A 27288-nucleotide genomic window follows, 5' to 3' on the forward strand; every position below is an offset into this window, starting at 1 on the left:
ACTAACGTTAAAAGGCAGCAGTGACTCGCCAGTGGCTACAAGTGCAAGCAAATAACCTAGTAACACAACAGCTACTACCACTAGCAAGTGAGTACCACATCTCACCCTCTGTGAGCTTGAAAGGTGGATCTGAACCAATGTGTTATTATGTCATACTCTAACTTACCTTGTCTAACCTACATGTACAGTTTTGAATATGGTCCCTTATGAGAAACATATGCTGCATACACATGGCTAACTTTAAAGGTGTCTGACATTTTGCCGAGTCTGTGAGGACAGCAGCTTTTTCCAAATGATCAAGTTAATGCTCAGCATGAACTATGGCAACCTCTTACGTTATATTATGCTCCATTCCATCTGCCAGTTTAAACTATCTTGCGCAGTACATTTTGTTATCAAACTGCATTTCAACCACAATGTTGTCTGACACATGACACCTACCTGGGTCAGTTGCCACAAAAGAATGATGCAACGCGACCTTCAGAAAAGCTCAAAACAACAAAATTGACGCAGCTGACTTTGTTGTGTCTGAACAAACCCCACAAAAGTATGGCCCTAGAGATAATGCTTTTATTGAGTGAATTGGACAGTAACAGGGGGTGGCTGACAGCTTATATTTTGTCGCTGGTGTTTTTGCGCATTGGCTGTATAAATGGGCCAAAAAGGCAGGTAGGTGCAGGTAAAAAAAACCAAAAAAACAAGCCCAACATGCAACTACACTATGATACTGTTAGTTACAAGGGACTATCTAGATATGCAACCCCAAATTATCTTATAAAGGGTATGCACGAATAGCAAACATAATTTAATGATGTAACATTAACCAATCAATCATGAGTTGTTTACTGAAAGAAACATGTAATAAAATCAGACATGTCAGATATTTGAAAAATAATATTATGGACCTCCCAGTGATTTTCGTGAGGTTGAATAATCCTTCTTTTAAAATAGGACCAGGCATCTATATACCTCCTCCCTCCATCTCCACCATTGGAGGTTTTGTGGTTTAGTTTGCTGTGTCTTCTCTACCATTCCTCCCTTACAATATAAAACTCGTCCGCTGACTTTTATGAACTAACAGCAGTCCGTAAAATCCTTGGTGACAAATACTTTTCCGCGCACAGGGGTTTCAAACCATAGAAACTGTATTGAAAAAAGTACTGTAAGCTGTGCATAAAAAGACTTTACAAATGGAGTTTAGGTTGGTTGAGGGGAAAGAATGTGAAGGATTGGCCCTACTCCCAAGTGGCAACATAAATTTGCGGGTCACTGTGGTTTAAAAACATCTACAATTACGACTTGGTGGCTCCAACACCATAGAGTGGCTAAAAGCATGCCATACTGGGTAAGTAAAAAAGGGGCCATTTGATGAGACATAAAACATACCTCCATGTTGTTGTATAATTGGAAAAGGGCTATAGCCTAATGCAATGCTAATACTGTAGATTAGAAATATTAAATAGGCTACCCTGAGCTCATGATAACAGTCTTACTGGGTTTCATTTATTCAAGAGGGAACCTATGGGTCTGAAAAGTGAAGCCACCTGGAGGTAACTTAAACTTGCATTCTATTGAACGGCCAGCACTCCTCTTATTGCAAAAGAAGTGTGGTTCCATTAGAAATAATGGTAAAATGACCCTACTTCTCACTTGATTTATTACCTCAGTAAACACTTCCGTAATGACTTTTGGCCTCAATCATTAGTTTCAGTATGATGTTCATTTAGTAAATGATTATCCAATTTAGAGGAAAATAGAAAATAAAGCAGACTATGCTTCAGTGTGTTATTTCCTAGAGGCTGAAAATTTGCTACCATGGCAACCTGTTAATCAGGCTAGAGGCTACTCGTTTCCATTGCACAGTGTAAATTTAACCAGCACTGCTGAAAAAGCTTATTAGGGTACAGCTATTCATTTTTCCGGTAAGTATGTTTTGTTTTAAGCATGTTTTTAGCTAGCCAAAATTAGCATCCCGGTTAAAATCACAGTTAATGCGAATTACAGATGCACCTTGCTAACCAAGCGAGCTAGTGTCACCGTCTCCTGCAAATGTCGTCACGTCTGGTTCCTGGTTGCAAAAAGTCAACATGGTGGCTGCCTTAATGTCAAACTCGAGACTTCAAAACGGCCGTCCACAAACCAATGTGTGACGTCACAGTGACTATTTCCTCTTCTTTTATACAGTCTGTGATTTCATTCAGAAAAGGCATAGCATATCATCAGGGGTGAGTCGTGCACAGTTTAAGGCTGCAACTAACAAATATTTTCATTATGGATTAATTAGTTGATTATGTCCTTGATTAGTTAATCTTTTGCTCTGTAAAATGTTGAAGAATGGAAGCTAGAATGGGCATTCTTCAACATTTGCACAAGGCAATGTCTTCAAATGTCTGACTAATAGTCCAAAACCCAAGATGTTCAGTTTACTCTAACATAAGACAAAGAAAAGCAGAAAATCCTCACAATTGAAAAGCTGGAACTTTGCAACCAATTTTTCAAATTAGTTTTGACGTAATGCATGATGGCATTCTAATGGACACATCTGGGGCATCTGGGAAGTTTAGAAAAGGAGAAGAAAATCAACCAATGTGCCTCTGATGTCATAGAATAAAAGCGTAGGCCCAGATCATTTGGGGGAGATAGAAAAGTAACCATTTAAATAATATGAAAGAGGAAATACCAAGACAGAGGAAAAGAGAAGAAATAATCCAACACAACCAAAGGACATAAAAAAGCAATAGAAATAAGAAACAAATGGACAAAATAGAGGGATTATCTAACACATCACAAACCAGTGCTAAACATTTTGTCGCCTCTCAGTGCTGTTTGGGAATGCTGAAGTCCCACAGTCGCATAGAATGAAAACTTCCATAGTGCTTTGAAACGTGTACTTTAATGATGACAGCTGTTTGGTTATGTTCAGTCACAGAGTATGTGATGATTTGGGTAGGTGACATTTAATCACTAATTCCGCTCGTTGGTAATACCTCAACGAACCACAGCAAACCAGTTCACCCCCAAACCCTTCTTTAAACTGAAACTTCCTTCTGTCCTTCCTTCCAGTGCATCACATAATTGTAAATAACATACACTCATAAATTATTTTTTGTTGTATAGCACATCTGGCCATATGATCCACAAGAAAGTAAATTGTCAGGACCAGCCCTATCTAGATATTCTTTTCGTTCAACCAGGCAAAGTCTCTGTGGGCATGAAAATGTAGATGCCTGAAGAACGTCGCTAAATGTGCTGGTGAGCAACCTTCTTAGGAAAGAACGGGGATCCATCTTGAAACATTGCATCCAGTTATCTTAATACATCTGTAGCCCCTCCTCCCTGAAGTGCCTGACCTCAAGCTCCGAGGACGTGCGCTGTGCTTTGAAGCTAATTTGACATAGAATCGGAATTAAAACTTCCGTGTCCGTCACAAAAGACATTTTCCCATAGACTTACATTGTGAAAGAAAGGACTGGAAAACAGTGGATACATTTTCTTGAGTGACGCAACCCTTGTGTTTCACTGTAAGAATGTGATATATTTTGTTCCGATAACATTAGAACCCCTATTGAAGGAGGGTTAAACCTGAAGTTAGCCAGCTCGGCCGGCAAAAGTCTGTTGTACTTGCTCTAGAGGCGGCATTAAAGGAAACGCTAGTGCGCTGGCTCATGTGGGGCTGCACAACGTGGAAGCTATGCTGAAGGTTAATTTTGTATCCAGAAATTGAACTTTTTTGGCTTCATGTGCCACTGAGCAGCTGTCATAGGAGTGGATGAAGCTTCCCAGGCTGTATCCGGTTCTCTTTATGCATCCATGCCTGACCCCCACATCAGTCTGGTTGGAAGGAAGGTGGCGGTGGATTTTCAGCTGAGACCAGAGGTCAGACCCTACTGGTCAAGGGTCACCCCATTAATTACATTAAATCTTAAATACACAAGAGCTTTAAGGGCCATGCCACTGACTTCATGCTATTCCGCTAAGGACTAGAGACATATGTTGTGTGAAAACCCAGATGTTTAATTTGCATGAACGTGAAATGTTTTCTGTTCATTTCTTTTGATTTCCACTCTATGGCCCGGATCAGACGGTGTTGTGATCAAGTTTCTGCTAATATGACAGTTGTTACTTAGCGGCAAACCGAAGATTACAAATCGCTGGCAATATAATCTTTGATTAGACTGACAGGACAGCTGATTCGGTGGTTACCTAGCAACGTGAATACAAATGCAGCGCACTGCTCTTTTCCAGATTCAACCAAAAAAGGCATTGCTGTGCGCCTCAAGTTTTCAAACCTGCAAAGCGCTTTCTGTCTGATTCAATTCAATTCAGTTCAATTCAATTTTATTTATATAGCGCCAAATCACAACAACAGTTATCTCACAGCGCTTTTCATAAAAGAGCAGGTCTAGACCGTACTCTATGATGCTATTTACAGAAGCCCAACAGTTCCCACCAAGAGCACTAGGCGACAGAGGCAAGGAAAAACTTCCTTTTAAGAGGCAGAAACCTCGAGCAGAACCATGGCTCAGGGTGGGCGGCCATCTGCCTCGACCGGTTGGGGTGAGAGAGAGAGAGAGAGAGAGAGAGAGAGAGAGAAAGAAAGAAAGAAAGAAAGAGAGAGAGAGAAAGAGAGAGGGATGTAAGGAGAGAGGGAGGGGAGGGAGGCAGCCTACACATTGAGGCCTATCTCTTCTATTCTTCTGTTCTACTCTATTCTTCCAAACTTTCTGGCTTGTGACCTTGTCACTGGTTCCATATGTCTGCTGGTAACCAGTTTAACTGAGGTGTGATTATATAGTATAGCCATATAGTTTGATAATAGCCCAGCAGAATAAGAATGCCTCATGTTACCACCTCAGTTGGAAGAGACTGGCCCGATAATCTGTTTAATAGGATAATTTTAGTGTCTTGTAACCATGTAAACATTTAATCTGATTGTTTGTCTTTGGTTGGAATAAATATATTCACATGCGGGTAACATTAGGTGACGTGAACAGGTTTCCGGGTCGGATAGAAACATAACAAAACAAAACCGGTCTGTGACTGATACAGCTGACTTTGCGTCACAGGTGTAATATAGGATAGTGAAAGTCAGGAACCCCCACAAGGGGTCACAAGGTAAATCTGAGGAGTAGCAAGATGATAGACAGTAGAGGAAAGTAGAGAAAACACATCTCTGCTTTAAGCTTCATTTGCTGATGAAGCAAAACACGTAGCTCGCACTTGCATAATAGATGTCGGTAATTTTAAAGCTGGCCAGGACGTGAGTTTCTTCGGTGTGCGGCAGGCCTCTTCTCTTTTTTTAGATTCAATTTACTGTAATGTTAAAAACATGGAAAAGCACTGAACCCTCACATTTGACAATGAATTGATTATTCAAATAGTTTCATTTTCTGCCAATTAATCGACTAATCACTGCAGGTCTACGTAAAACAGTGATCTTTAATACGCAGTCCTGAAATCACTTGTGAAAGGACAGCTACTGTGTGTGTGTGTGTGTGTGTGTTGGAGTATGTGTGTATTTGTCTCCTTTCACCTTGAGCCTGTTGAGAGAGAGAGAGAGAGAGAGAGAGACAGAGAGACAGAGAGAGCTGAAAACCAGTGAGAGCAAGAAATATGAAGTATAAACAAATCCTGTTGGAGGCCGACTACGACTCGGACTCTACATCTCGTTCTCTCACTCGCTCACACTTGCTGTTTGTTTAGGGAAGAGGTGCTCAGGTGAACCGTTACCACGGCAGCCAGCTCCGTGGTTGCCAGGCAGCACTTCCTGCTCCTCTCCAGAGTGGGAGGGGCCAGGTATTTTAGGAAATGATGGTGTGAAGAGGAGGAGGAGGCGGCACAGAGAGAGAGAGAGAGAGAGAGAGAGAGAGAGACTTATATTTCTTGATGCTTTGGCAGCACTGAGACATGTGGGAGCTGGTTGATATGTTGGAGCATGTTTTCTCTGTCTTTCTGTGTGTTTGTGTGCGTGGCAGTGGGCTAATGGAGTAGTTGGCCAGCAGGTTAGTCTGTCACAGCTAGTTAGCTCCATATCCAGAGTACACACAGACACATAAACACGCGCTCACCCATAGCATTTCATCCCATTATCTAGGCTCTGACACTGTTATCACGGCACTCAGCCAAGTTGCTGTAGTGACACAGACTTCCTGTGACTTCTTTGGAGAGTTGAAGAAGAGCCACATGCAGCATTTGCCAAAAATAGACAGACCAGTTGGAACCAGGATAATTCATTATTCTAACCCCACTGGGGCTGCATCTAATGATTATTTACATTATTGATGAATCTGACCATTATTTCCACACTTAATTGATAAATTGTTTGGTCTATAAAATATGAAAATATTAAAAAATGCATTTCTCAATTTGCTAAAGCCCAAGATGACGTCTTCAAATAATTTGTTGTGTCTGACCATCGTTGGGTTTGACATCTGAGGACATCATCTTGGGCTTTAAGGAATTGTGACCAGTAATGTCTCTAGAGCAAAGAAAATAATCATCAGAGGAATCCTTGATGGAGTTTATACTGCAGGCTGTGTTGTTTCCTCTAGAGGTTTCCGACCCTCCTGTTGAGGCTGAAGTACATTGCCAACTCGATTGCACAATGTTCCTTTTGAGAAAGTGTTTTTTTTTTTTTGCTTTGTTTTTGCTAACTCACATTTCCGCTAGCATGATAGATAATCTATGAATCGTATTAATAGATTCTGGATTTTTCAGTGAGGTGGGTGGAGTATATACTTATTTTAAGACTTTTTAGCTGAGTAACTGAACTTAAATCTATATAAGACAGGTTTTATTTTCAATTCAAAATACTTTTAAGTGCTAAAACTCGCCAACTAGATCTTTATTATGAAATTACTGGTGGTTGTGTGGTAATGTTTCGTGTTTCAGACTTGAGAGGAAAAGAATATTTGTATTTAGGTTGGATGTAAGGAGGTCATTGATGCACTCCATTTTAATCAAAGGTGTTTTTTTTAACCCTCTTGTGTATGTAATGGGGTGGACCATTACATACACAAGAGGGACATAATATTAGTATCACCACAACAAACTACATCTTTAAAATGTAGCACAGTATTGAATCACAGAGCCCATTAGGAGCTTTATTGTAATATTTATTGCACGGCTGTTGTTTTGGAGTGCATTTGATTGTACAGATGTGCTCTATTAACTTTAAAGAGCAGTTCACTATAAAAATAAACTTTTATTTTTTTTTGAAAAGGAGTTGGAAGAAGTAAAACTTATGTACTCCTACTCCTTTAATTCTTACATTCCTTTCAATTAACAATTTTTATATTATTATTATTATGTTTATTTATATATCTATATATATTTATTATATATTATTATTTTTATGTACACAATATTAAAGTGACCACTGACAAGTATTTATTTATCTAAACTCGATAATGTACTTATTCAAACAGCAAAAAATACAACCAAAAAACTGTACTGTAGCCTGTGTGGACAGTACACAGTGTACTTTACATGTAGATAAGTTTATTTGACATGTAAAACATTAACATTTTACCAGTTTACTGTACCTGTAATCCAGTTTATTGTAAACCATTTGGGACTAGTTCCAATGCAGTTAAAGGCATGGCAAAGAGAGTGGGTCGAGGTGACATGATGATGATGATGATGAAGAATCCACCCACAGAGAGATGCCCCCCTCCCTCAGTCAGAGCATTAAACGCCTGGGCTCAGAGCCAACAGACCTCAGACAGACCCGCTGTCTGTCTCTGTGTGTGTGTGGCGTGAGGAACAAACGAGTATGTGTTTGTGTGGAAACACAGGCTGAGCCGAGGGGAGTCTGAGCTAAACATGTTCCTTTTAAATCACATTACAGCTAAGTAGCCTGAGCATCACCCATGACACACGGACACACAAAGGCCGTCTGACAATCATTTAGGATGTCGGGAGTCTGTGACGTTTTTCCATGTGTCCCGGGTTCTCTCTCTCTCTGTCTCTCTCATGTGTACATGCACATACAGTACACTGTACAAGACCAGTAGGTGGCACCAGAGGACCAGGGAGCCACAATAAGCAACAGGGTGCAGCTTGTTTCCCTAATGCGATGTAATTCCTGTGCAAACATGATGTTGGTTCAGGACACAACACAAGGAGGAATCATTCAGAAAGGTAGACCAGTGAGACACCGGTTAAGTTTAGGGTTAGAAGTTAAAAGAAGGGGGGGGGGGAGAGATGATAAGATGCTACGGTAAGAAAACAGATAAATTTGGATAAAAAAATTCTAAATTAAACAAGAATTAATGTGCAATATTGTGGTTTATTCTGTCCCAGTCCTGCATTTTTTAAGGATTTAAATCCATTCTGGCTCTCATCATTATCAGTGCTAATTATTATTCCTACTATTTATTCTGCTGTGAATGGAAAATGACTAAGAAAATCTGTACAGGCGCAACTAATAACACCAAGTCTTTAGTCATTTTAATAGTTCCACCTGTGACGTGTCAAAATGTCTTCATTTGGAGACAGTAAAGGAGGAAGAGTGCTGTGAACCTGACGGCTGTCACAGTTCAGTCTAGCAAGATCTACTCAACAACAAAATAACATGTGGTTTGCAAACTGGACAGCCTGAAAAGGGAGACACTTTGGATGTGATCTGCTACCAAAAGCTACAGGAAGTTATCTGACTCCACAATAGAATGCTGGTCTTACATTTCTTCCTCCATCATTTCCTTGTACAATGGCCAAACAACAATACACGCTGACGAGAAGCCACCAGGAAACACATTTTAGTGGAAACACATTCTCTCTTGACAGCAATCCCCACACAGGCTTTATAAACGTTTCCCTAATATCTCCCCTTGTAGGAATAAAAAAAGTTAGAGCCAGGCTTTCTGTTCTCACGTGGCACATATGTAGTTTACACTGATAGTGGTGGCAGATTTACACAAAAACAACATTTCTAGCCGGTGACTGTTGATCTTTCTGATTGCTAATAGCTGATAGCTGATAGCTGACTAGCTAGTTAGAATGATTGAATGATTATGTTGATGTAATTTTTGAGGGGATTGGTACCAAACAAATATATTTTCTTAAGTCTGTACAATATGATGTGGCCAGGACATCCTTGCATTTATTTAAAATGGTATTTTTACACACTCACCTTTAACAAATATTGCACCTCCTGCTATTTCAAAATTGCAGTAGACCATATTACGATTTTGATAAAACTTTTAATTGGGGTGCGTGTGGCTCAGTTGATACAGCGCACGCCCCATGTACAAAGCTGAGTCTTTACTGCAGCTTTGTACATTACTGCAACCCTTTGCTGTGTGTCACCCCGTATCTATCTCCCTCATCAAAGCAAAAAATAAATTCTATTAATTGTTCAGCTCTAATAAGCTGAAGTGTAAACTTCCCCCAATTCAATAAAGAGCAGGACAGAGCTGCTGACATTAGCAAGCAGGATGTGTTGTCATGGGGGGGGGGGCTTTTTAAAAAAGTAACCTGTAACCAAAAAGAATAACGTGTTACTTGAATCTGGAATTTCTGCTCGGTTAGGTCATTGCTGAAGTTAGTTACTGAACTATAGCTGCTAACGTTAGAAATGCTGGTGTTCGCAGGTGACGTTAGAGCAGATGAACACTCCTTACACTTCTGCTCTTGCATTTATTTTATTTTAGAAAAAAAATTGAAACTACCTTCCAAACTCTTTATATAGAGACTGTCAACGCTTCAACAAGGGAACAAATCTGAAGCTTGACCTGCCGTGCCTAGTTCCTGTTGCTAAACCATGATTGTGGGAGGGTGGTAGCAAGTAGTCAATTGCATCAAGGCTGATCTATACTTCTGCGTCAAATCCACGCTGTAGTCTACAAGCTGCGCACCCTACGCCGTAGGCAGATGCACGCCTCCGCAAAAATGTAAATACATGTTGCGGTTCTTGACGCAGACCTCAAGAACTGTGAATGCTCGGCTTGGTAGCATCGCATTTCCTCCAAGCTCCCACAAAGTGCTCCGTGCTTTGAAACTAATTTTACAAGTGGCTGTAAAACGGTGGATACATTTGTGTCACAATCCCTGCGAAATGACTTGTTTCACTATCAGAAAATGAAATCCATTCAGTCAATAACATTTGGAAAGTCTAGAAGAGTATTTTACCCCTATTCAAGTTAACTTAGGGGTAAACTACCGCCAACTAGCTGCCTATCTTTTGGCGCTGTCATTGCAGAGACACAGCCATTAGCACACACAAGTATAAATGCTCAAGATGGCGTAGGGCAGGGCATAGACTCAACGCAGAAGTATGAATCAGCCTTAAGTGTGATAAAGGCAGAATAAACAAACAGCTGAATAGCAAGTGCTGAAACTTAATTTTCTCTTTGGCAGGAAAAGCCGACATTGAGAAGAGATTCATCTGTCTGTCCATCGTCCGTCCTCCAACACATGGCCGACTCCGAGGACCCACTTTAACACACACATACACTCTGTGAAAGGGTTGGGGAGGGGATTCCAGGTTCAGCCTTCATGAATTCATCACACACCTCAGGTAAGTTTCTATCCATCTGTCTTTCTCTCTCTCTGCTGTAGTTAGCAATGGTGTGACGGGAGTGAGTCTGACTAGTTGGCTGGGTTTGATATTAGTATAAGCTTAAAGCTGTGAGGTGCTTTTACCCTGTGAGCATGGAAAAAAAGGATCCCCTTCTTTACATGATGTCTGTACTGACTGTGTCAAAGATTTGACCTCTCAGTTGAATCCATATGAGCAACGGAAGCTTTAGTCTTCACTGGGTTGGATTACGCAGTTGTGCGGTTTGTTGTTGCACTTGTCAGCCCAGTCAATTATATAGAGGGGAACCTTATTGAGCTAGCAGCTCAGTTTACCGACCGGGGTATACCGGGGTAAATAGTGTGGCTCGTCTGAACTGAGGTCAATAACACAATCAGTCATATCATCATACTGTATGTTGCTTCCCTCTGCTGCCCTTAAGTGACAAGGATGTGTGTGTGTGTTTATGAGGATAGTGATATGGTTGAATGGGCAACCAAACGGCTTAGATCATTTCTTTCCCATTTCATACACTTCCTTTAATCTGCTTGTCCATGATCTGCTGGGGAAGGTCATTTAACTTTTTCTTAATAACAAATGTAATTTTTTGGACACTTGACACAATGAATTCTCAGCATTTTGCATCATCGCCGTCAGGTGTAGTTTAGGGTTTGGGTATTGTTTTTAAATTTATCCAATTCTTTTGGAGCTGCTTCCTCCCTCATACCAAACCGAATTACTGCAGGTGTTGCATTTTGCTGTGTCGTACTCTTTTTTTTGATGAAGCTAAGCCAAACTTTGGAGCGTTTGCTGTGGTCCGCGATGGTCCAGGACTGGAAACAGAAGGACTCTCTTCTTCATGCTTTGTTGACATACTGCGTAACAAATGACGTGACGTTAAGCTGGCGTAGTGGTTTCAGCAGATAAGTGACAATTTTATGGACTGTAAAATGCTCACTGCAGGTCAATGGGGAGCTGAAATATGCAGAAAGTTAGGAACCAATAAGCAGAATCCAAATGCATGGGTCCAATTTGGAACCGGTTCTCGATACCTAACCCTAGAGCAGTGTCGCGCTACTGACATTCTCACACAACTTTATTCGTTCCATTCGTGTAGAGCTAAATTTCACACGGAGAATTCAGACACTCAAATAAAAGAAAAGATAAAGAAGATCAAAAAACAGAGCAGCACACAGATTATTTAGAAGGGTTCTCACATAGAACAGGATGCCAAAAATAATCATGGGGGCGTGCCCCAGCTGAGCCACGTTTGTGTTTTGTGCATCGACTGCATTTAAAATGGAATGTGAGAGGTTTTGTGACAGACATGGTTCCATATTGTTTCCCAAGAGAGAACCTGCAGATTATTTACTGTGTTCTTGTGTTGGTGATCAACAGATGGCAGATTCATTAGTTGGGTAGCACACAATCAAGACAAGGCCTCCTCAGGTATCTTTTTTTGACACCTTTATCTCGGACTGAGCGACTGGTTGACTGACTGACTGTAAATTGGTTGTCATGGATACAGATATAGTACATAACGCACACACACGCAGACACACAGACAGCAGTGTGACTCCAGGGGTTGATGCGCCTCAAATAGAAACGCAGAGATGAGTCATCCGCTGAGCTACTGCAGTAGGCGCACACACACACACACACACACACACACACCTTTAACAGATGTGTTTAGTATGTGAGAACATTAGGATTTCAGACATGTTGCCTGGTCAGTTGCATCTCTCTTTGTCTCTCTCGCTGCCAAATTAATTTGAAACGATATTGTAAGACAACAGAAGAAGTCTTTAAGACATAATGGTGCTTCCAGAGAAGAGAAAAGGAAACTCGAGTCAATGTAAAACGTTACGCACGTTCCTTTTCACTATTTACATTTTCTCCTCTTTCTACATGTTTAGTCTCTCTTCTTGTGAGTCACACTGAGGCGGGCCTCATTCTGCTTGCGGACACACAGAGCTGTTTACACAGGAGGTGAGGATGATGAGGGCGATGAAGGTGACAAGGAGGAGGTGGGATGTAAGGTGTTGATAAAATGATTCAATGAAATGTTGCCGTTCCTGGAATGGAAACTGTCATCCCAGCAGCAGCGATGAGCCCAGAGATGAGAAGCGGATGAATACAGAGGAGTTTGTGAGCTGATCTACTGGATCTTCACTGGTGCCGCTCAGTTCTTTTTAATGTATTACCATCGGTTGCCTAAAGCCTGATTCATTCTGATGCTTTGTAATCCCTGCACTCCTGCCGTCAGTGACATTCCATTACACTCGGTTAAAACACAGGAACATATTCCTTAAAGCGCAGCCTCACTTAGGACTGAGCTGCTTTATGGAACAAACAAATGCTATAAATAGCAGCCAGCAGTTTCAATTAATAATATCCACACCGACAGCGAAGTGAGAAAAGTGAGCAGTGCAGCTTTCGGTTATAAAACAACATTTCCGTGATTCTCCTTGACATTTCCCAGTGGCGACACTCACACGCTGCTGTTGGATGAACGCTTTTTGTCAGATTTGAACTTAAGTATTTCAAGAATGTATAGTAAATAGTAAAAAAAACACTTACTTACCTTACTGGGGCTTATGTATTGGACTGTTTCATGGCCCGGTCCAGTTTCTTCTTGGAGTCATTGATTTTTGCATTTTTGGAATGGATTAAACACACAAGATATAAGAAGTTAATTAGTGAGACACTTATTTATATTATTTTCATCGTTGTTTTTATCTAGACTGTGGGCACAATTATATTTGGTTCTGTAAAGCATTTTGTATTAAGAAAAGTATTATTATTAATATTATATAGGATTGCAATATTGGATTTTAGTATGAATGTGATACCTTGATCTGTCATTTATTCAATCCATTGTAATGATTAGTAACAGACATTACTGTTTTGTCTAAACATTGTTTCTTAGTATAATTTCCATTAGACTTGTCGTATTTAAATATGTAGGTATCAGATAGGGTTGGTCAAAAATGTTATCACAATAGAAAAAGTAATATTTTTGATATTGACAATTATCACAATAAATGTCAAATCATTATTTTTGTCAGGTTTAAAGGCTGATTTTTTGCTGAAGACAAAGACAAATAGTTAAGTGTGGTATTAAACTTTTCTTTATGGTCAGAAGTTTGTTCTGACCAACTTGATGCCAAGCAGTGGATCACTTAACACGTCTGAGGAAGAACATTCAAAACTATTATGCTTTAGTCTTTTTTCAACAAATATGCATGATTAAAATTAAGCTAAATCTTTTTTCAGCCCCTTTTCCTCAACAAAATGAAATACCTTCATAGAAAAATTAAGTGCTAATTTGTTTGTGATTCAAATGAATTAAATCAATTAAACAATTAAATGAATTTGTAATTGAGGATAGTTATATTGTTTTAATTATCATTATTGTTTTATTGCCCAGCCCTAGTATCAAACCTCAGTACTTAAACATACAACCTTGATGTGGATTCCTTAGGTTTTTTATATTTTTAAAATTGTGACCAAATTCACACTTTTACTGTGAAAAATCAACCTGTCAGTGAAGAAGAGGTCACAGTCCCCATTTGATTGACAGATGATCTGTGGGCAGTGCAGTGCAGAAACATGACAGCGCTGAACGCCTCCCTCTCAGCCCCCTCCTCCCCACCCCAGAGCTGTAGGCTTACTGCTCTCTCTCTCTGCCTATTTTTATCTCTAGCTCCTCCTCCTCCCTGGCAGGCTATTTTCAGCTATAGTCTCTCCAACAACCCCCCCCACCCCTACATCTCCTGTGTTAGTAAATGCTTGTCTTCTCTCCCCCTGCCTCCTTCTTCTTTAATCTTTAAAAAAACAAACAAAAAACAAAAACAGCCAGTCTAACAACACAAACACGCATCAAAAAAAGAAAAGAATAAAAAGGAGTGTATGATGGTGAAAGGAGGGATGGATGTGCAAGGAGTGTCCTTGTTCTCTGTCTCCTTCTGCATGTTGTGACGCTAACTAAAATAAAAAAAGCTGTTGTTGACTTTCTCCTTATCCGCCTAACTTCCTTTCCACCCAGTGATCTACTTCCAGCCTCTCTCTTTTGCTCACCCTCCTCCTTCTCTCTCTCTCTCTCTCTCTCTCTCTCTCTCTCTCTCTCTCTCTCTCTCTCTCAGCGTTCATTCAGCAGCTCAAAGAGAGTACACATAGACGCACACACACACACACACCAGTGATTCTCAGACAGTGAATATTATTGGTCTGACCAGCAGCTGTTTCTGGTCTCTGTACAAAGCTCGACTGCAGCAGCCTGCCCCCTTTTTTTGGTGTGTTTTCAAGCGAGGCATAAGAGGACAACGTGTGATTTCTGGCTGTTCATTTTTCTGGGAAGATTCTAACTCGCTGCTCGTCTTCTGCAGCCAACCCTTCCTCTTCCCACATTTCCTCTTTTTTATTATACTGCTGTCCCTCGCCCTCCTTCCTTCCATTTCCCTCTCTCTCTGTCATTCTCTCAGCGCTTCGTTCTAATTTTGGAAGCATGGAACCTCGGGGAGCGCTCTCCCAGAGCTATTTACGTTCTCGCCTCTCCTCTTCCTCCTCCTCCTCCTCCTCCTCCTTCTCTCCCCTCTCTCTCGTCAGCCAGGAGGAGAACAGCATGAGGATCCTTTGATGCAGCCGAGCAGGGGAATTCGGCTTCTCCTCGTCTCTGTGTTTTTGTTGTGTTGATAGCTGCGGGAAGTGGTGAAGAGGCTGCAGCAGCAGCAGCATCACTCTCCACCCGATCCCTTCCATCAGTTAACCGCTTATGGGAATGCACGGTCCTACAGGGGGAGGGAGTTTTCATTGATTCCTTCCTCGTCTTGCTTTTGCTTGTTCAGTTCGGTTGGTAAAGCATCAGAGCGGGCTCAGTGCAGCAGAGGAAGCAAACTTTTTTTCTTAACCAGCAGGAGCCAGCAAAGTGTTCTGCATAGATCAGGACTCCAGGCGATGTAGACTAACTGACCAGAAAGTCATATTTCAGGTCACTAAAAAGCCTGTTTTTAAGCTGTACATGTCCCCCCTGTTTTAAATTTTGATTCATTCCTCGAGCCGAGCAGAGGGGAGGACTTCTTGAACCTGCAACCGAGGCTCCGTTAGAAAAGAGGAAGTGTCAGTGACTGGTCCTCACAGCGCAAACTGAACAGCAAGACACGGCGGAAGCTCCAGGAAACCTGAAAGGCAGAGGCTACCTGACTGAGACTGCAGCCTAAACAAGACATCTTTGCTGGATTACACAATAAAAGCACAGAGGAGTTTTCTGAGTTCTTTCTGGATTTTTTATGGGCTTCATTTTTCACCCAATTCAGCAAATCATTTTACAACAGAAGCACAGAAAACATTTGGACGTTTTCAGTTTCGAAGTAACAGAATGAGTAACCTCTGAAAGCATATTTCAGTGTTTGTTGACCCCCATCCTGGCCAAACTTGAATCCTACATAAAGTAAGACATGCCGCTGTCTCAGGAGAGGAACTGACTGGTGTTTTTTTGTGACACATTAGAGCGCTGCCTCTTGTCTTGGCATGCTGTTGCATCCCACTGTGTCAGGATTGTGCGCCATGTTGCAGACCATCTATGAGACTGAGTCCTGTTTTTCCTCTGCCAGCACAGACAGCCACCACCAGCCTCTGGAGCTCCTGAGTGGCAACAGGGGCTCCAGCGCTGCCATGCCCACTGCTGGTGAGTCATCTCTGGGAAATGAGAGATGGGGAGGGGGGCTGCTGTGTGCTGGAGGTTTGATGGGGAATCAGACTAAAGGTTTGGATCCAAATGTAATATATTTATAATGTCTGGTAATTACTTTGTGTTTTGTTAACCTTTTCATATTAAGTTTTTGTATATCACAGAAGTGGTGAATAGATATTGATGCCTGTGAATGGATAAAGGGTAAAAATAAATATGGGTGTGGAGTGGGGGGGCTCAGAGGTTTTTTTGACAGAATAATATATATGAGGATGGACAGTAGGTTTAGGTCAGAGGTTTCCTAACTGTGAGGTGCTCCTCCCCGGGGGGGATGCTGTGCGACGTGAAAGGGACAGGTGCACGCCAGTGTTCTAAAATCAACGGGAATTTAGTTTATTGTAGTTTGGCTTGCTTATTAACACGCTCAGGAGTTGCAGCAGAGGCTGTGACACACAGCTCACTGAGGCAATTAAGGTAATTTAAAGCCCTTAGTGACTGACTACTGCTATTTGCGTCAAAATCACTGCTTCTTAGATTCAGTGTGACTATACATTTCCCGAAGACATCCTTATCTTTGATATCCATCGTGAATAAACATCCATAAATATCCTCGGAAATCACAGGAAAGTGATGGTCCAGAACGTGCCTGAGAATTTTTTGTGTTTTTAGTGTTTCCCCAGTATCACGTATCAAGTAATCCAGTGATAATTGTCTGTACGTGCATGGGTACATTGCAAACAGGAGCTGCTAATAGCTAATTTGGCATACTTTTAATGTTGCCAATTTACAAAAATGTAAACAAATACAGGCTGAAAACAGAGCTCAAGTAGTAGCCCACAGAATAAAAAGCTGCTAAAAGACCAATAATGTCTGCTGTGGGTCTTCAGCCTGTGGAGGTTTTGTTACAGTAAAGTCACCCTCAAGTGAGGCGAGCTGGGTTTGGACTGTGGCTTGATGCCACCTCTTGAAGCCAGCGGGTTGTTAGTTGGTAAAGCAGGACTCACTCTAATCTTCTTTTCGGCTGCAATTACAGTGTTGGCTCACTGTCCAATCCAGGTCAGTGTATGTGAGTTTGTGTGTGTGTTCTGACTTAACAGGCTCACAGACACTTGTAGGGACAACATGTCCTCTGCTGTAGGTCATGGTTTCTTAGGTTTGTTTGCTCTTCACTTACATTGATCACATGCATTCTTTAGAACTGGTTATGCATTTTACATGAGCGTTTGTGAACTTAAGCAATTGCTTAACTAAAAAAATGGCAGAGCTACTGATTTCCAGTCTGTGAACGAAACTATTCAAACCAGCCAAATGGTTTATAATTCCCATCTCTAGAGCCTTTATCACCTGCTGTATGTTTTCACTATTTACACTAGCAAACTGTTGCTTTCACTTGGAGTTAGGTTTTTGTCCAAACAACAAATTTAAGTGCAACATACAATCTCTGTTGCAGTCTCCACTCACTCCTGAGAGAAATATGGCTCTTTAGGTGGTAAATGCTCCACTGTGTCCATTAGCTAGTCGGTAACGGTCTGAGTGCTGAGCAGGTAGCTTATAACTGGTTTATCAAAGCTTTTTTTGCTGCAAACAGCTTGTTGCTGCTACTGGAAACAAGGCTGATGAGAGCATTGAGACTGTAGTGAGACATTAAAGCTGCTGCCTGTAAACCTAAACATCGAGCTCCATCGAGCTGAGGGGAACTACAGAGTGCATCACTGTTAGTGACCTCCTTCACTGGACCCACTGTTAATACAAAAATATTTGTTTGTGCAGCTGTGTAATTGATAGAACCAAATGTTGTCAAAAACATTAAGCCTGGTGTAACACAACAGGCAGCATCCGCTGTGGATGACCTACAGTCTGCCAGCCCATAATACTTCTTACCCACCCTCAGTCTCTATAGCAACACTACACATGTGACTCCTCTCTCTCTCTAAGCTTCTAATTTGTCTAAAGTACACACAGCCATTATACTATTTTTACCTCACTCTCTCTCTTGCTCTGTCTTTTCTTCCTCCCTCTCTGTCTGACTGTCTCTCTCTCTCTCCTGGCTTTTTTTCCAGTGTGTTTTGCAAGGCTGATGTCATAGTGCCTATTTTCTTTTAGCAACGCAGAACGAACAGGACAGAGAGAGAGAAAAGACGAATATTGGTTTCCTGAAATACCTCCCAGCAGCAGCAGCAGCAGCAGCTGCAGCAGCAATGTGAAATAGGAGAGACAGCAACAGAGCCTGGACTTAATTGCACACCTCTGTCTTTATGAACCACTAATTTCATAATTAGTGACAGATCATGGCCAGCACATAGTGCAGCATATTTGTTTCTTTATTGGCCAACAACGTCTGCTGGGGGCTAAAGATGGTAAATGTATTTAGAAGAAAAAGGAGCAGAGGGAAGCCTTCATTAAAAAAAATCATCAGGCTCTCCGACGTTAACTGTCAGCTATTATACCAATGTTGTTCTTGTTAAGTCTCCATCTTTGTTGCTTTGTTCAGTGCCCCAGTATTGTATTTGCAATACACCTTCCACCGATCATCTGTCAACTTTGAATGTTTGTAGTTGGAGTGTTTTCCTTTGTCTGTTCATGCTAACTAGTCTTCTTCTTGTGTTTATTCCAAACTAACTGGACACATTAAAATGCTTCCTGTGTAGCAGGAAAGAGACTTTAATAATAATAATAATGATAATAATAATAACTTTATTTGTAGAGCACTTATCAAACAGAGTACAAAGTGCTTTCACAGAAGATAGAACATTTAAAATCAGAACAGTTAAAAATACACCATTGAAATAAGACAAAGCATGCAGAAATTAAACTTTTCATAAAACTTTATCCTGAATAAATACGAAATAAAAGCATGTATAACAGTTTCAGCATCTCATCGCATTTAAGATGAGGTAAGATAAGATAAGGTGAAAGAAGCATGATTGGACAAGCTTAGCAATGTGTTGTTCAAAGGAAAAATTACTATCAAAAAGGACACCAAGATTTCTGGCAACAGGCTAACGTAGGTAGACAAATGACAAATAGAGGGTATAATCAGATTAGTAGTGTGCTGGGGACCAATTATGAGGATTTCTGTTTTATTAGAGTTGAGTTGTAAAAAGTTTATTGACATCCAGAATTTTATGTCAGTCAGGCAGGCCTGGAGGGAACGCAGCACACTGAGGTCAGTTGGCTTTACTGGGAGGTATAACTGAGTATCGTCCGCATAGCAATGGAAGAGAATACCATATCGGCGGGTAATGTCACCCAGGGGGAGCATATAAATGGAAAACAAAATAGGTCCGAGAATTGATCCTTGGGGACAGGAGAAAAGGTGGATTTAAAGTTTTTAATAGACACACAGTGCTTCCTGTTAGATAAATACGAGGCAAACCAGTCCAATACCGTGCCATATCTGGAACACAACCAGATGACAGCTATTTATGATTAAGAGCACTTAGGAACCTAGACTGTCCATGATTTTGAATAAAAACTTTGTAGGGATAATGTCCAAGGGACAGTGAGTCTCAGTGAGTTCTAATAAATTAGTTGGGGAGAAGTAGCTCCTTATCATATTTTTCCCACCTTTGTCATAAAGTGAGCAAGGATCTTTTCACAAACTTTAGACAGTGAGAAATAGCAGCTTTCATTATCTGTATCACAGTTGCTTTGTTGCTAATGTTTTATAGACCAGTCAATGAATCAAGAGCTTAATTGGCAGATTAATTGAAAAACAAAAATAACTGTTAGTTGCAGTCCTCCTGTAGATACATAATGTGCCACAGCCTTCATTTATAGCGTTCTGGATCATTTCATTTCATCCATGCTGATTATTTTAGGAAGAGCAAGAACTTCTGACAATATTTCACCAGTGATGAGTAAAGTTGATATCAGCATATATGAGCTGAATTATGTAGCATCTCCCTTCATGGGGTGACTTGGTTGAATAAATTGGTTGATTTCCATTATCAGTTCACCTAGTCATTATTTTTTTCCCCAGTTGAACAATAATTGTGACATTATAGAAAAATGTCACAATTATCTGCCATTGGAGATGACATATTTCAGTTGCTTGTTTGGCCCGTCAAAGCAGAGATTCAGTTTTGTGTAGTAATCAATTAATAGTTTAATCGACCTTTCAGGTTTAGTTGAATATAGACAGCTTTAGGCCTGGGGATTGATCTTTTAGTACTTTCAGTACCCACCAACATGTGTTTCTAGAGCCGAGTAGTGAAACCAACCAAATGTTGGCATCATATACTTAATCATGCTTTCTTTGGTTAGATATTTTCTCTTGAAAAATTATATTTTTCTTTTCTGTTTGTGGAAAAGTTCTTGTACTGCTGCTGGTGTTCAAACAAAATTAGAAACCGATGCATTTGATAGAGTTTGACTTGTTCTGTTAAATAGAAAAAAGGCATTGTAGAAATTGAAAAACTTTGTTTTGCTCTTCATTGTGAGCTGAAAATATTAGTTAAAATAATTTGCAACTTTTTTGATGATTTAATCTTTTAACTTTGGCCCCACACAAATATATCAATGATGATGGCCATGAAACGTGCTACATATTGTACAATTGTACCATTTGTACATACTAATACTTCCCAGAGCATGAATCCTGATGACTTTGAAGATCCCCTGACTTTTTGTTGATATTTGTGGTTTGGAGTGAAATGGCCTGACAACTGTTGGATGGGTTGCCATGAAATTTAATATACATTCATATCCACCTCAGGATGAATTGTAATGACTCTGGTGATCCTCTCACTTCTCATCCGATCAAAATTGAATTTGTCCTGCAGAACTAATGAAATTCCCGTCAGCCTCAGCTGTAGTTTGTTCAAACACAAATTCTAATGCCAACATGCAAAACTAAGATGGCGAACCTGGTCAACGTTACCTGCTAAAACACCAGCATGTTAGCGTTGTCACTGTGAGAATGTTGGCATGCTGTTATTAGCACCAAGCTCAACGCACCGCTGTACTAAAGTACAGGCCAACAGAGCTGCTGCCACGGCACGGTCTTGTTCTAGTGAAAATGCCACATTTTCCATTTCCCAGTTCCGATCATCTGAGTATTTCCAGGTTTTGGACTGTTGGTTGGACAAAAAAACAATATGTCTCCTTGGGCTTGCATTATTCATGACGTGATTGGCATTTAAAAATGGGAACACATCGTTGCAGCCCTATAAAAAACTAAGCCTTATGGTACCAGTTTAAGGAGGACTGCCTTGTAGAGCACCACCAGGAGTTGCAACAGGGGCTTGCCTTTGTGATTTGATGTTCTCTGTGATGCATACAGAGTCATTAGCAACAAGGTATAATCACAAGTCTGTATTCATTTCTACCAGTATTTTACTTTTTTTTACTGCAGCGTGAATGTGCATGAATACTGAAATGTTGCCTTTTTGTAGTGTGTGTGTGTGCGTGCGTGCATGTGTGTGTGTGTGTTTACCAGACTATAAATGTCTTCAGTTTGACGTCAGACGCTGGCTGCTGTGGAATGCTGTTCTCTTGCCAAATGGACTGTTATACACACACTCACAGACCAGTCTCTCTCTCTCTCGCTCACACACAGCATATACGCACACACACAGGGACAGTGTGTGTGTTGTAGTGGAAGGGGAGACACGTGCGTCACAGTGAAATGCCAGAATATTTGTTTAGGTAATATAGATGTGAGTGGCTGCACAGATATTCACAGACGCACACCCACACACACACACACACACACACACACACACAGCCTTATTTATCCCCATTTCTAACTTTTTGGGCCTTTTACCAACTTTTTCTTGCAACGGCCACAGTGCCTGAGCGAGCTTAAAGGTTACAAACCAGCAAACCTGATACTGGACTGCTTCTTCGTGTGTGTGTGTGCGTGTGTGCGTGTGTGAGGGATCATCACACGTCTTTGTCATCTCTTTTAAGTAATTAACGCATGCTTCTCTTTCTCTGTATCAAGGTCTCAGGTCAAAGGTCAAGTTGGGACTAAAGATAAAATCTTTCCTTCTCTAATTAGTCACAATCCTCCAGGACAGGGCTAATGAGCTCGGCCTTGTTGTGGATGTTGACGTTTGATTAGCTTAGAACCCACATGACGTGAAAGCAGAAAGAGTGTGCCAAAGAATGGGAGGTGACCGTCAGAACACCTATAGAAAGGTCATGGGTCAGACTATACCATAGGTTAGTCCTAATTGAATTTCCTCCTGGGCCAGCAGACAGGTAATATCCTGACGTCCCAACATGTCGCAGTGTGTGGCCTCTTCCTGGAAGTGGTCTGATCCAATAGCAGGGGTCAGCCGAAGCCAGGAGAGTGTAGTTACCGCAGGTTTGCAGCAGGTCAGGGACAGTGCCTCTAGTCAAGGGCACATTGATAGGTGCTATTGGTGATGAGATGCTGAGACCCCCCCCCCCCACCACCACCGCCACCACCCCTCCCCTGTCTGTGTATCAGGCAGCATTAACCTGTTGGCTGTCTGCACTACCAAGAGCCACCCTAAAGAAATAGTCCAAATTATGTCATACTAACTCAGTCTCTCACTTTCTCTCTTTCTCTCTCTCTCACACACACAAGTGATCAGTGTAAGCTGATTGGAGCAGCTAAGCTGCTAGGAGCTTCCGATCTGAGTGCTGCTGAATCTTAGCATTGTAGCTTATCTGTGAATACAAACCTAAATAACCACCCCCCACAGAAAGTGTGTTTCCAGCCGCCTGTATTTATGTGCATATTCAATTTTATTGCATAAAGAAGTTGGTGTTGAAATGCCTGAAATAAAAAAGGTGAAATAGTATTGTTTAACAAATTTTTGGTTGAGAAGTTTCTGTATCGCTAAAAAAAAGCGACAAAGTGCAATAGTAACAGAATGACAGAATTAATGGTGACACATATAAAGTTTGCAACTTGAACATCCTCTGGAGAGATGAAACCATCAGATGTGGATGGAGACATGAGGAGACTGTAACTGACTTGAGCACTTTTACTTTCAGCAATTTGTTGTGCCGTCTCTTTCCGCAATGGTTTAATGGCCCCCGACTGGAGGGTTAGCACCACCAGCTCCTAATGTTTGTACTAATATAACAGCAGTGGCTAGAAACATGCATACATATACATTTACTTTTGCAGTTTTTCCTGGAATTTTTGTTAAAATGACACTAAATTTGAATGGAAACTCAACTATGGAGAGTACAGTATGTGATGAAGGAGTCAGCCTGGCACACTGAGTCAGGAAGTCCATTTATATACATGCAAAAACAATGCATGTATCAAAATGAAGTCATCTGTAATGACAATCCTGCAAGTTGGATACAAAATATAACCAAAATGAAGTTAGTTTGCAACATGTTCCAAACGTACTGTATTTTTTAGGTCACCAGATCTACCAAATATACCCACTTTACCTCCAGGTGAACAGATAGCAACCAGACAATTGCAGCAGGAATTTCCCCAAACACTACACGTCATAGGTCGATGCTTGTGATGACGATGAATTCTTACCTCGCTGAGTTCCCATATCTTTCATTTCACAAGGTGAGAAGTCAGCTAACGCCACTCTGGTGCCTGAAGCAGGAAATCAATATTAATCTGTCATACTGATTAGCCCACAAATCCACATGAGTACCAGGCGGTGCATTTGGGAGAGACACGTTCTCAGTTTTTGTTTCCTATCACACTAATCTCTGTAACGATGAAACAGGTCCTGCAGTCCTCTTTTCTTTCTTTCCGCCATAGTGTTATAAATAACAGCGGGCTTCTCTGATAGTTTGCCTCTGTGAGTATGAATGCCACGTCTTAACATAGTCTGCCGTGTCCTTTAGCCTAGCCACAATGAATTTAGTCTAGACTAATGCCAAGATAAAACTACGGAGAGTTTAAGTCAGTGCTAGGCTAATGCTACGCTTGTGGCTATTTTTAGGCGGCAGGACGCTGTGTTCCTCACTTCTTACAACACTCCCACAACTGATCTGAATGAAATGGGAACTGCCTGTGTGTGTGTGTGTGTGTGTGCGCAATGAATGATGTAATAGTGTGATGTATCCTTGACAACATTTTCCACACTGATCAATCACGCTTTCTCTCTCTCTGTTTCTCCGTCCTGCAGTAGTGGAGGTGAAGAGCAGCCTCCCATCGGGCATGCAGAGCCCAGTAGGAACCGCAAGCGAGCAGAGAGGAGGAGGTGGAGAAGGCGGTGAGTATCCTCTGAGATACCTTGAGGGGTGGTCTGTTAAATTGACTTAGGTGATGTCACTCGAGTCAGCATCGGTTGGGGCATTTTTTGAAAATGGAGTTAGAGAGATGCGAGCTAGCCACACCTCTGTAGCCCGCTCCTCATCTCTGCTTCAGGCTAGCAGCTCGAGGCTACATTAGTTGCTATTAGCATGACACCTCCAAATCTCCGACTGAGCTGCTGATGGTCGAATTGCATTGTGGTTAATATAGGCGACAGTTGGTAATAAGAAAGAAGAATGTGCAGCATACAAAACACAATATATCTTGATCTGCTGCATTGATTTTTAAAAACAAAAATGACCATCGTGAGCCCAACAGCGTTACAGGAGCGCAGTTCTAGATCGTTGGAGTACACAAACAAATACAGAGGGAGGAGTAAAGCTGACCACTTGTCCGTGGGTTGCTTTTCCAGGTGGAGGTACAGGAGAAGGCCCAGGAGGAGGAGGGGGCGGAGGCCCCGTGGACCTGCGGACAGAGTCCAGGGTGGGGACTCTGTCAGGGGGTGCAGCGGTGGACACGGCTCTGAGAGAGCAGCAGCTCCAGCAGGAACTTGTGCTGCTCAAACAGCAGCAGGAGCTCCAGAAGCAACTGCTGTTTGCGGAGTTCCAGAAAAAACACGAAGTGCTCACGAGACAACATGAAGTCCAGCTGCAGGAACACCTGAAGGTAGATAGTCAGGTATTCACTCATTTATAAGCTGGCTAGTCCCCAGAAACCTTCCATTCTGACTCTCATCTCTTTATTGGTTAACCAGCCTGATAGTGATTCAGCTCCTCAGCTGGTTTATTTGTCTCAGTAAGATGTGTGTGTGTGTGTGTGTGTGTGTAAGCAACAACAGGAGCTGTTGGCAGCAAAACGGCAACAGGAGCTGGAGCAAAAGAGGAAATTGGAGCAACAAAGACATGAAGAGCAGGAGAAACATCGACTGGAGCAGCAACTGTTGCTGCTGAGGAACAAGGAGAAGGGCAAAGAGAGTAGGTTATACTGCTGCTACTACCATACGCACATGTTTGCTCTGTACCTACAAGCCACTGGTATAAAGACAGCGAAGTGTCCTGATTGCTGTCCTCTCTCTTTGATGTGTTTTGGAAGGTGCCATTGCCAGCACAGAGGTGAAGCTGAAGCTGCAGGAGTTCCTTCTCAGTAAGAAAGAGCCTGGCATTGGCGGACTAAACCATTCCTTCTCAAAGTGCTGGTGAGGACTGCAGAGAGCTTGACTGGCCACTGTAACATGACATATTGAGTCAAACTGAAGTAATCTACATTATCCATGTGATGGTGTTTAAATATAAAATGCAAGCTGCATCTTCAGTACAAACAGTTATTTAGTAATCACAGTTGCAGTAAACTGCACTGTATGAATGTGAAAATGTTGCTTAATCACAGATCAGAGTGTGTGATCCCCCCTCGTTGCCTGGTGTGAACAGTGTCCTGTCAGGGACAGCGAGCGGCTGCTATAGTTTGGGAGGTTTTAGGAGGTTGTAGTCTGACCCAGGCTGAAATGAGCCGCTTCAACACCCACAAGGCCCGTATTTATCAAGCATCTCAGAATCACTCCTAGGTATAACGTAAGACTATAAACACTCCTACTGCAGAATAGGACTTGAAAGTGATTTATATAGAGTCGTACACGGCCTTTCAGGACTAGGACTAGAGTGTGATCGTGTCATCGTTTTGAAGTGGAAATTCTGACATCCATGGTTTTACTTCTGTGACGGCTGAGAGACTAGTGTAGGCCGGGCGGAGTGAGGTTTTTACCTACTGCACAGACTCCTACACAGTCTTTGTAGTGTGTGGTTGCCACCTTCACTGTGTGCATATAAAGTTTGCCAAGTGATATGGTGGTATGGTTATGCAGGGTTTGGAAGCGTAGGCTAATTTAACTACTGAATTAATGAACTGGATCATTTTAGCTACAGGATCATGGATTCACATTGATTTGATTGGTTTATTTTAATGTGAAATGGAAAAAACACCCACAAGGTTTCCCCGCTGCGTTGCCTCTGGTAAATGAAGTATGTGTTTTAATAATTTTTACACAGATCAGTGTCATGTAGTTTTTACCTGTTGGAGGGCTGTGTAAGCGCACATAGAGAAAAAAAATATAGACCAGCTGCGTGAAAATTGACCATGAGAGCCATGCAGCTTCAGGTGATTATAACAGTATCGCATGTATTTCAGACGTGATAGTTGTGTTTTGAAGAATTGAACAGTGGTAAAATTTGAAATGCATAAAATAGCACCACCTTTTTAACATTGACTTATGTGAGTAGGTACCTCTCCAAGGAGAACATATCAACATATGATGACAAAATTAATACAAACTCATATTGATATTGACAAATACGTCATTTAGGCTGTAAATCAACATTGGCAAGCCACTTGTGTGGCTTAAGAAATAAATGTCGCCTGTATGTAAATTAAAACTGTCTCAGCTGCATGGAATGATCCCATCAGCCCGTCCAGTGCCACACCGTTTTACAGCCTATGAAAGAGTGCATCTTGCACACATTACACGGGCATGAAAAGCTATTGACTGGCTTTAGATTAATCTTCTCTTCCGCTGTCCAATTAGCCTTTTAGTTCCACCCCTTTAATGTTCCCTGACAAAATTAATGTAAGTAGTTTCTGAGGTTATATATGAAAAACTATGATGCCAGAATGAATAAATATCTTAATCTCATAATGATATTTATCAATATTTCATTCACTCAGTCTACACAGTATACTACAAAGCTAGTGATATTGCTGTAACACTCCTAACACGGCTTGTGGCTCCTCTGTAACAGTTCTGTCTTCTCTGAATAAGGCTGTAACACACATACCAGACACCCGTTTGACAAAATGCCATCTCTTTAACAGATGGAT

At 41.4% G+C, this 27288-nt stretch overlaps 1 protein-coding gene across 4 annotated transcripts in view; it reads left to right on the top strand.

Annotated features, from left to right (window-relative positions):
* hdac5 (histone deacetylase 5) overlaps positions 1 to 27288 on the top strand; it is a 61990-nt gene that overhangs the window by 718 nt on the left and 33984 nt on the right. The window contains exons 2-6 of one of the 4 annotated variants that reach the window (XM_038709846.1): positions 10360 to 10519; positions 24293 to 24379; positions 24833 to 25098; positions 25250 to 25394; positions 25513 to 25615. In XM_038709846.1, the coding sequence (XP_038565774.1) occupies positions 10498 to 10519; positions 24293 to 24379; positions 24833 to 25098; positions 25250 to 25394; positions 25513 to 25615 (623 nt within the window). In that variant the 5' untranslated portion in view covers positions 10360 to 10497. Of the gene's footprint in view, positions 1 to 10359; positions 10520 to 14731; positions 16206 to 24292; positions 24380 to 24832; positions 25099 to 25249; positions 25395 to 25512; positions 25616 to 27288 lie in introns of those variants that run through there. The other 3 variants (XM_038709836.1, XM_038709845.1, XM_038709840.1) reach the window with 3 other exon arrangements.

Source organism: Micropterus salmoides, unplaced genomic scaffold (assembly GCF_014851395.1).
Source record: "Micropterus salmoides isolate LMB-PRFRI ecotype aquatic unplaced genomic scaffold, ASM1485139v1 Ms_hic_scaffold_10, whole genome shotgun sequence".
Lineage (NCBI taxonomy): Eukaryota > Metazoa > Chordata > Actinopteri > Centrarchiformes > Centrarchidae > Micropterus > Micropterus salmoides.